General features: G+C 39.2%; 2 protein-coding genes across 3 annotated transcripts in view; one reads left to right on the forward strand and one right to left on the reverse strand.

Moving 5' to 3' along the window:
- LOC1268935 (neuronal acetylcholine receptor subunit non-alpha-3) overlaps window positions 1-6,401 on the forward strand; it is a 29,922-nt gene extending 23,521 nt beyond the window's left edge. The window contains exons 1-8 of one of the 2 annotated variants that reach the window (XM_307512.5): window positions 4,369-4,558; window positions 4,711-4,865; window positions 4,944-4,988; window positions 5,078-5,187; window positions 5,260-5,648; window positions 5,718-5,858; window positions 5,919-6,103; window positions 6,158-6,401. In XM_307512.5, coding sequence (XP_307512.4) covers window positions 4,495-4,558; window positions 4,711-4,865; window positions 4,944-4,988; window positions 5,078-5,187; window positions 5,260-5,648; window positions 5,718-5,858; window positions 5,919-6,103; window positions 6,158-6,343 — 1,275 coding nt within the window. In that variant the 5' untranslated portion in view covers window positions 4,369-4,494 and the 3' untranslated portion in view covers window positions 6,344-6,401. Of the gene's footprint in view, window positions 1-4,368; window positions 4,559-4,710; window positions 4,866-4,943; window positions 4,989-5,077; window positions 5,188-5,259; window positions 5,649-5,717; window positions 5,859-5,918; window positions 6,104-6,157 lie in introns of those variants that run through there. The other variant, XM_061657802.1, reaches the window with a different exon arrangement.
- An 835-nt stretch (window positions 6,402-7,236) lies between these two features.
- Window positions 7,237-9,791, reverse strand: LOC1279590 (2-phosphoxylose phosphatase 1). Its single transcript, XM_319343.5, has 2 exons — window positions 9,444-9,791; window positions 7,237-9,370 (listed from the first exon to the last, which is right to left on the reverse strand). Exons 1-2 carry the CDS (start codon window positions 9,745-9,747, stop codon window positions 7,668-7,670), a joined length of 2,007 nt encoding a protein of 668 aa, XP_319343.5. The 5' UTR covers window positions 9,748-9,791; the 3' UTR covers window positions 7,237-7,667.
- Between the last annotated feature and the right edge of the window lie 1,007 nt (window positions 9,792-10,798).

The following is a 10,798-nucleotide window of genomic DNA, read 5'->3' on the forward strand; positions in this document are numbered from 1 at the left end:
GGCCATTTGTTTGATAAGCAATATCTTTCACAGGTGTCTTGAGTTGGGTTACTTTCCTGATGCATGGAAGTGCGCAAGAGTAGTGCCCATTCTCAAACCCGGTAAAGACCCCATGAATCCCGGAAGCTATCGCCCAATCAGTCTCCTTTCCTCGCTAGGAAAGTTGTTTGAAAGAGTGATTCTTGAGTCCCTTCAGGAAACTGTGGAGACACTTGATCTTATCCCTGAGGAGCAATTTGGCTTCCGTCCTGGACACTCTACTACTCACCAGCTATTTAGGTTAAAACAACTTTTCGAAAAGAACAAGAGAGAGGCCAGGTCCACGGTAGTCGCAATGTTAGATGTCGAAAAGGCATTTGACAATGTCTGGCATGGTGGACTTATACACAAACTTGTCACGTTTGGCATTCCCATGTACCTTACAAAGATAATTTCAAACTATCTACAACAAAGGACGTTCAGGGTAGCCCTGGGTACGACGCTCTCAGACATACACTTACTTCCGGCCGGGGTGCCACAGGGTAGTTTGCAGAGGTCCACTATTGTACACTGCGGTGAAGGGTAGATCTCTGACAGAGGCGAGTCGTCGTGCTCAGCGCTGCCTTGATACTTTTATACAATATGCTTCAAGCTGGAAAACCCGTGTCAACGTGGCCAAGAGTCAGGTCATGATTGTCCCACATCGACGCAAACGGTCTTTGATCCCAACTATGCACAGCAGGGTTGAGGTTAACGGCGTTCTGGTCGAATGAACTAACAAGGTAAAATATTTGGGACTCACGTTGGATAGTAAGATGCTTTCCCACGGACAGGTTGAGAGTATCTTACGACAGGGTCAAACTCTCTTAATGAGTTTATACCCACTGATATCGCGCAGTCCAGACTTTCCTTTGTGAACAAACTAGCTGTCTTTAAACAAATCATTCAACCAGCGGTACTCTATGGTTGCCAGGTTTGGGGAACATGTGCCAGGGTACATCGCCAAAAAATACAGGTAATGCTGAACAAAATGCTACGAATGATAGCAAATTGCGATCGATACACTAGGAATTCAGATCTTTATGACATATGCGAAGTAGCTCCACTCGATAGCTAGATACAAAAGCAAACGACAAAACTAATTGAAAAATGTAGAGATTCTACACACAGGGCAGTACGTGAAATCGCCTCTATTTGAATTTTTCTTTTAGGTTTAGGGTAGATTAGGTTAAGATAGGATAATTAGGTTAAGGTAAAACTCTCAGTTCTATTAATAGAACAAGCTACTACAGTGTATCAAAATACAGCAAGAAAGTGAAGCCCCAAAATAGGACGTATAAGAAAAATAACCTGTAAAGCATACGTGCTGCATCTTGTAAAACTTGGAAAATCAACTGTAAAGGAAATCAAAGTACAAATATACGTTTAACTAACTAACTATCGCAGATTGATTTATCTGGTGCCATGAGTCTTGGACTATCCGGATGGATGTAAACGCTCTGGGAGTGTTTGAGCGACGCATCCTCCAGACCATCTTTGACAGTGTGTCCGAGCATGGAGTGTGGAGAAGGAGAAGAATGAAACATGAACTTGCTGAGGTGTACGGCGAATCGAACATCCTGATCGTGGTGATCGTGGACCCTCAGCTCCAGATGAAGCAAGACCTGTTGGAGATAGGGTGTCTACCTGGATGGGAAGCTGCAGCCATGATGGGCAAAACAGATCCGATGTCAGAAATTTTTGGAGACGCCTCCGCACCAAACGGCTCCGGTTTCGGACAAATGGCTCCGCGTCAACAGCTCCGGATCCGGTTATAACACAGTGTACCAAAACAATTCCTTTCCAAAAAAGTTTCAAATGGGAAACTCCATTGGAAAATGCAGAAAGCATTTAAGTTAAGGGGTGATCCCGTGATACAAGCGTCAACTCGAACGACTTAACAACATGCCCGTCGAGGATTCAAGTCCACAAGTCCATTAATAAGTTCTACTGCTTTTTCGACTTCAATATTACCGTTACCACGTTTAAATGTTCATGTCTGTATTAAAATTATTAGACTTAAGAACATTCACACGGATCCATTGTTATCCATTGAACGAGTAATAAACAAATTAAATAAATTAAACAAAAATACATAGCAAGTAAGGATATATTAAATTTTATTTTATTTTTTAAAATTACAAAGGCCCCTGCGCGCACCACGCAATTATCTTCAATAAATAAATAAATAAAAGGCTAGAATGGGCCACCCTTCCGTAGCAAGGATCAACTATCCGGCTGCGCCGAATAAAGGCCCGCCAATCCGCGTAGGACGTTTATTCCAAATAGAAGAAGAATAATTTGAGTTCTAATAAAAGTAGTGAGACTCGATTTAATATTTCGGTCTGCAGTATGCCGAACCGTTCTGACACTAAAATATACTATCGGTCGAAGCACGACCTTTCATTTGAGGTGTCGGACGTTCAAATTGGCCGGTAAATAGCCGAGTAAATCCACTCTAAAGGAGTTTATCAAATAGTTCGATTAGTTTTGAAATTGTTAACAAACTATGAAGTTGCATATCTTGAGAACGGTCGGAACGAAATTGTAAAAGTGCGTAACTCAGGGAAAGACTGTAACCGTATTAATATTTCAAAGCTCATCAAACAAGTAATGAAATAATAATAATTTTATGATTTAAATAACATTCACATATTCTATTAAATTGTGCATTATATTTTCAAAACATAATTATCTAACCTTATTTAAGATTTTTCTCAATCGCAAATTGTATTTTTTCTTCATATTTTGCACTACACCCATAGTTTTGAGACCAGTTGTTTGCAACCATGCCAAATTTGATTGATAGATAGATTTGAAGTTTAGTTATTGATTTTTACGAAGCACCGCATTGCAAAATGAAAATGATAGATGAAATAATTTGTAATTTTGTGTAAATATTGCAATATCTTTAAACCATTTTTGGTCTCTTCAAAAAAAAATCTAAATAATAAACATGTTGCTATTCACTTTTAGATATCCGAATACTTACTATTCGTATTCAAACTTCACAATACAGGATTTTCGATGATATTATTGACATGTTCAGCGAGTTGTTGATTCGTTCGCGTTGCATATATCGGACCTACCCGATTCCAATTCCATGTTCTGAATCAATTCCGGAGCCGATTCCGATGCTGGAATCGATTCCGTGTTCGGAATCAATTCCGGAGCCGATTCCGATTCCGAAGTCGATTCCGGAGCCGATTCCGGAGTTGGTTCCGGAGCCGATTCCGGAGTTGAATCAGGTGCCGATTCCGGAATTGAACCCGGAGCCGATTCCGGAGTCGGCTCCGAAATCAGAATTGTTTCCGGAATCGGAATCGGCTCCGGAATCAGAATCGTCTCCGGAATCGGAATCGACCTGGGAATCGCAATTTACTCCGGTAGCGGAATCAGGCTTGAGTCCAGATATGGAGTTAGGTCCGGAATGAGAATTAGTTGTTGAATTGAAATAAGAAGTGTGGGAAGCGAAATAAGTCCGGGAATCTCCATGTGAATAGATCATTTACAAGTAAATTTTGATTCTTATATTGCAATATATTGCAATATATTGCAGTGATAAAGTGGCAGTGGTAAAGTGGCAAGCTGCCCAGCTCCGATGGAAAATGATGGTGCTTTTTTATTTCATACCTGTTTTACGGAGAAAAAAAATTCCGCATAATTGAAAAATGTCCCATCAATATTTAAAAATAATATGCTTTTAAGGAGTAAACTATGTTACTTTAAGATTCTGAATAAATAGAATCTTAATCGGAAAGGTAAATCCACAAATATTGCAAAAAAAAAAACAAGGATGTGCTATTTAAATTTGGCGTCACATAGAAATTTGTCATGACACCCATTTCGACTTTTCTAAGCATTCAAAATTTCTTCCCTTAAATCCTCCTTGGTTCTATACGTCTCTTCTCGTTACGTCCATCAAAGACTTTGTTATCTCTTCTAGACGTTCAACTTTTTCCAAGAATGATACCTGCTTAAGACGATCAATTTCATTCAATTGTCGCCATAACCTCGTCACCTGTTATCCAGTTTCCATCTTCTCTAGAACTTATGTATACAAAAATTCATAAACAATTTAACTCCTACGAATTTCTAAGATAGATTAATTTGTGCCATGGTAATAGTGGTAGAATTGAGGCTACTTGACTGATAGGCACAAACATCAATTCATTGTGCAACATATGGCCCTGAGTTTTCTTCCCTGATGAAACAAGAGAACGCATACTCACTTTCATGCAATGTCTGAGAATATTATCAGCATTGTATTGTATTTCTAGAGCACTTACGTCATTGCTGATCAAGTAGTGCGGCGGTACATTGAACATTTCTATAGGAAATATAAGTAGATCTGCCATTTGCAGGACAACCAGATCATTACTAGTGCTACGAACGGTTAGTTCACACAAAAGAATACATACATAGTTTGAATACGAGTATTTACATTTTAACATACGTTCAGCAACACATAATTAAATGGCAAATAGCTTGTCATTTATTTATCTCCCGCTTCTAGTGGCATTTCTTTTCGATTCCGCAAGTATGGTTATTGGTTTTTTTCATTTAAAGTTAATCTTAACCAATGTATAGATCGGTCATTTCTTTTAAATATACATTTTTAAAGCGTCCTTCATAAACAGTTACTATGCTAGCGACTGCATCTCATGCAATGTTCTAATATTTAATTTACAGGCTCAATTAATTGTGACAAAAAAAGAGACAATGTGCAATATACCATCAAACAACATTTGTTTTGCAACGGATATGATCCAAAGATACGGCCGGCTAAAAGTGAATTTGACTCAATTAATATAACTACGTATGCAGTTTTATATAGTTTCGATATTGTATGTATAACTTTATTTTATTAAAATCATTACTGTATTTTTAATTGATTATTTTAATTTATCTTTTTTTGTTGAAAGAGTGAATACAGAAGCGTCATGAGTTTTCAAGTAAATTATTACATGGTAAGACATTTTTACTATCTAAAGCAATTGGAAGGCGATTATTGTAAAAACAAAACATTTTTCCATATCTTTTTTGGTTCAAAACAAAGCGTTGGCAAGATTCCTCCTTAGCGTGGAACGCATCGGACTGGTCCAACATTACTACACTGAATATCAACAACGATGAAATTTGGTCTCCTCAGTTTGAAAATATTAATTCGTAAGTATTCAGAAGGGTAAATTAACCATTCAACACATTTTTTTTTTAACTTTATCTCACAATACATTCCAGAGATTATGAAGGACAACCATCTGTATCCTGTTTGAACCCGGACTGTTTGTTACGCGTAAATGGATATGTGTCTTGTTCGCCAGTCTGCAGAATCTCTGCAAAGTGCTCGTCCGACTACTCACGCTGGCCGTTCAACACACTAGTTTGTCGAATGTGGTTCACAAATCGAGATAAAGAACTCGTAGATGAAGTTAACTTTTTACCTGTAATTACATATTTGCCGTCAAATCGTCATTTACCTACAACTAAGTGGTGCGTTACAAGTATTTCATCCAATAAAACACAGTTAAGCATTCCTGGAGCAACCAGCCGCACAGTTGAGGAGTTGGAATTCAACTTGGAACACAGTCCCCACCTCATAATTGCAATAATCTATCTTCCTGCTTTTGGTAATATTTCATCTTTTTAAACCTTTTTTTATTTAATTTCATACATGTTTTGTATCTTTCTTTACATAGCTCTCAGCATGTTGAATATTTTTGTCTGTCTGTTGGATTCCCGCGTCAAAGAAAAGATTGTCATCCCCTTAATTTGTATGATATTCCATTTCCAACTACTACAACAAATGAGTAACCCTACCCCTGAAATTCCTGGAGTAGGTAAGATACACAAATATGCAAAAGTTTTATGTAAAAATGTTGCTAAAAGTATGTTTTTAGTATTGTTTATTATTGCTTCGATGATACTGACGTTCCTGTTATTTGTGAGCACTTTGATCAACCGCTGGTTGCACGGTCTGCAATCAACTCCGCCAAACATTGTCATACGATCGATGAGAGCTATCTTATCCAACCGTCTGATGAATTGGATTCTTAAAGTAGACTATCTAAGCGTCGGGCAAAAGGTAATGATTACAACTATGTATTTGAAACCATTTAAAACCGTGCAATTCTTTCAGACATGTACTATTATTAACAACGATGAAAGACTGACCCTGGACTGGGTAATGTTTGTGAAACTAGTTGATCGTTTTATTTTAGCTGCGTATGTTATAATTTATCTACTATTTTTCTGGATATACATTCCATTACAACACACCCACAATCGATATGCTGAGTCTGGTGGGAGAGTGTGCGCTAATTGAATCATTGTTGATAATAAATAAAGTACAACAATAAACGCTGTACTTTAAAAAGATGAAATATACTGTTTTTTTTAACTCGATCATCCTAGAGAATCATTCAATATTTGCTTATCTTGTATACCCAGTGCCCAATTCCAATGTCTCGTAGTACAGTCGTCAACTCGTACGACTTAAGAACATGCCCGTCATGGGTTCGATCCCCAAATAGACCGTGCCGCCATACGTAGGATTGACTATCCTGCTATGGGGGGAAATCAATTAGTCACTGAAAGCCAAAGCCTACTAGTGGTACAGGCAGGCCTTGACCGACAACGGTTGTTGAGCCAAAGAAGAAGAAGAAGAAGAAGTATACCCAGAGCTAAGATTAATGTTGAATGGCAAACAATAAAGGCTACTCATAAACTAATCATGAGTCATTAGCCTACAACACGTCTGATAATAAATTGCAACGATAGGGGTACAACAAATAAATACATAAGGAATACACAAATGACGAACGAACCATATCCTCCAATACAATTGCGAAAATGTGTATGAGAAGTAAAGGTAATATCAACTGCTAACTTTGGCTTCACTGAAAAAGTCAATGAAAGCCAAGCTCACTTCACTAGTAGGTACAGGCAGCCCTTGACCGGCAGCGGTTATTCTGCCAAAAGAAGAACTTTGGCATATTTGCAATATAAAATATATAAGTGTCATAATATATATATATAATATATTACTCACAAAACCTAGAAGGATTAATCTAATGGATGGATGGAGCTTAGGCCATCTGTAACTCAGTGGTTCATAATTTGTTTACCATTGATTGACTCCTTTTGCTAAGAAAGTTTTCGGATTTCATAAAGAGATTACAGCGGACCAACACTTCCACCACCAAATAAATATGCTGGTTCAGTTTGAAGTAAGTATAATTATATTACATCAATTTATTTTAGTTATGTCTGACACATGAATATACCCTATCTGTAAACACTTACAACATTAAAAATATTTATAGGGCGGTGCTGTCCTTGCGTCATCAATGATATGTATCGTTTTCGATGGCATCAATTAGTTCCTTCTTTTATGAAGCTTTGTTTCTGCGACATTATCTCACTAACCCTATTGAGCAAGCAATTCAAATTTCCCATTCATTCAAATTACTAACTCATAAAAGTATTGAATGATCAGCTGATATCGACACTGTTTGCTGCTGAAGACATAATAACTACAGAGATATCACAGGTAGGAAGTAGATCCTCTTCCATTTAGCAACGCAACACGTACTTTAACAAAAACGAACCACATTTTCCGCTTGTCGCATGGTTACGCTATAGTTTTCCTAGAAAAATCCATCCTGCTTCGTCTGCGCCATACAAGCATCCTTGTAGTTGGTAGCATTAAGGGACAGAAAATAATCGTCATGAATAAATCGAATAATGTTTTCGATCGGACACAAATGGGCCCTACCGCCCCGAATACCCCTTGGAACATTCAGACTCTTGCCACTCTCGCATACGTCGATAGTGTTCGTGACGTCCCGCCCATTATAAACCAGCCGGAAGTAGTACTGCGTGTCCTTATCGCTTTTATACACTTCAAACACCATTCGCGACGCGTACGGTATGAACGGATTCTCGAGCTGAACACCCAGCGAAGCGATCAGATACTCAAGCGTTTTATCATGCCCCGAGTAAAGCACAAATTTCACCCGATCGCCGGAGATCATTCGCAGCATGTAGGCTACGATGTTACGCATCAAGCCGTACGAGCGTAGTAGGCCCTGCTGGCGCATTGATTGGCTGTACAGTTCCTTCATACCGGCCCAGTGTATGTACGACATTAGGGCGAGAACGTGGCTTTTCTCGACGCATCCCTCAATTTCCGGTTCCTGCTCCGTTGTATCCGAGTCGTCTGGCTGTTCCGTATTGATGGGTGGACCAGCACCACCTCCGCTCAGGGTGGCTTCATCCAGATCGATGTTTATTACATCCAGCCCAAGGGGATCTTGCGTTGAGCTGCTGCCAGTTTTCGAGCCGTATCGGTAACTATCCGCTGACGGCACGTTGCTGTGTATCTTCCGACAGGGTAATGGAGCTGCATGGCAAATGTGTGCCAATAGTGCGTCACGTATTTCGAGTGGATTTATCTGTTGCCCAGCCGCCTGTGGATTCTGTAGCAAGGCCGCACCGATCCACTGGACTATCGCACCAATCGCTGGATGCTTTGACAGATGCCCGTTCATCTCGCTTGCCAGTTGTTTCTTCAGCTTCTCCGCCTGTGGACAGGCACAATCCGAAAAGCAGTACGATAAACTGTGGCTCTCCTGTATCTGTATTGCTAGCCATTTCTCGGGTGGCAGTACACCGAACAGCAGTGCCATAGCCGATTGAAACGTTCGACGGTAGCGAGTAGAATAAATGACGACATCATCCACCACATACTGAAAACTAGAGGTTGGATTGGAAATGAAATCGGAACCATTAAAGGGTGTAGTTCTCTGGCTGCTGATTGGGACCCGCGTGTAGAGTCCCAGGGCGTTCGCATAAGCCTGTCGAACGATATCGCCTACGTGTAGCATTTGGGCAATGCCTTTATGTGTTAGCTGTGCCAGCAAGCAGAGCTTCGACGCGGCCGGCAGTAAAGGAAACCCATGAAATGGGCCTGTTTTCATCCAGTGTCCACCGCTAGTGCTTCCGGTGGTAGTGTTCTGCAGGAAGTTGATGTATCTAGCAAGGGTAGGATCGTTTTCATATCCGCAATCCACTTCATTGATACCACGCACATGTGCCATTGGGCCACGATCACCATGACGTATCAGCAGCAATACGCCCTGCAACGTCCAACCCTCCTGTGAACCGCCCTCCTCACCCGTCACGATTGCAAACGGATGGGTACAGTCAGTCTGGTTGATCTCTTTTATTCTTATCCTATCCGTTGAGTCGCCTTCCTCGGCGAGAAACCGTTCCGTTTTGCGGTAGCCGAATCCTTTCGCATTCAGTAGATTGTTACCATTTTCTATGGAACCAATGTACTTGTACATGCCTATCGATGGAAGGCATAGTTTTTTTAGTATTAGTCATTTATTCTACTACACCTGCACATGTCTCTCGCTTACCTGCTATCAGCAAAAATATCCAAATGCTCAGTATCAAGTAACAGTAGAGGGTGCGATGTTGCAGCGAAAATCGGGCAATTTCTTTTAACAGCATCTTGGCAATTATGCTACTAGTTTGCACCCGAAGCACTTTAGGATCATTGATTTTTTTGTTTTTAGTAAAATTTAGACTCTGTCTGAATTCGATTCGGAACTTGGTTATGTGTAACAAACAATCTTTCACTGACGTTTGATGTATGTTTTTCTTTCCAAAAGGCGTACAATTTTGTTTTCCCCAAATGCGACTGCGCGGCATTTGCTCCATTTTTCTTTCCAAAGATTCGAAATGGTACCGTTGTATTTGTTTAGTATAAACAGTTTAAGGATACGTTTAGCATTTGAATGTTTTAAAGCTAACCGTCGAATACGAAAAACTATCATACAATCATATCATATTATTTAACAGAATAAAATCCCATGGGACTAACTACTTAATTAGACTTATCTATGTTTTATATCAAGTGGATTGTTTAACTTTAAGTGGGTTGATTTCATATGCATGAAAATATTAAAAGAGATCTGTTACAGAATGACATGAAATTTGATAACTATCCAATTTGTCCTTGACGGTGTTCATATTTCAATTAAATTTCCTTAAATTTCCAGTATCAAATCAACAATTGAGGTAAACTCAAAGATACTCAAAGTCCTTCCCAAACCTGTGTTAGGTTAATTACATTTCTGTAAGGTTGAAGTATTACTGCTCCCTAAATAGAATTAAAAAATGTAACAATCTTAGAAGGTTCTCACAAAAGCTCTTTGCCGGTTCACTGGAATGTAGACCCTTCTCGACAAACAACATTACAATGATTTGTCGCTTTGATGGTCTGTTGGATAGAATGAGAATGTAAGCTGATTTGCGATCACTGTTGCTAAAATCAAACGTAACCGATACTGTAATTAACATCAACAATCAACGTTTTTGCTCCGTAATCCATAAGTTTGTCGATTTTTCCAGAATTGTTTCTGTTTTTTTTTATAACTGGCTTAATTTTCTAATTGACTTTAGTTATTGAATTATCATTCTATTTCACATAACATGCTAATGTTTAATATTGTATGCACGTCGTACACGTCGGCTGCAAATAGTGTTAGAGATTGTGTATTGTTGAGAAAATTCGCTAAATGTCTTCTGCAATTGGTGCAAGGTCAATTGTTTTACTCTATGCCTTGATAAATGTAGTGTTATGAGCTTCCATCGTTAAAAAGCCCCAGTGAAATATTCCTATAGTCTACATCAGGGGTCTCCAAACTACGGCCCGCGGTGATGTTGCTAAGGATAATGTAAATATCATATTAGTTTCACAATTTTCATC

This window comes from Anopheles gambiae, chromosome 3 (assembly GCF_943734735.2).
Source record: "Anopheles gambiae chromosome 3, idAnoGambNW_F1_1, whole genome shotgun sequence".
Classification (NCBI taxonomy): Eukaryota; Metazoa; Arthropoda; class Insecta; order Diptera; family Culicidae; genus Anopheles; species Anopheles gambiae.

Coding starts and splice junctions, on each gene's coding strand:
- LOC1279590 (XM_319343.5), bottom strand. CDS start 9,747: ATGGAGCAAATGCCGCGCAGTCGCATTTGGGGAAAACAAAATTGTACG. Junction 9,371..9,443: donor GATATTTTTGCTGATAGCAG/GTAAGCGAGAGA, acceptor TTCCATCGATAG/GCATGTACAAGTACATTGGT.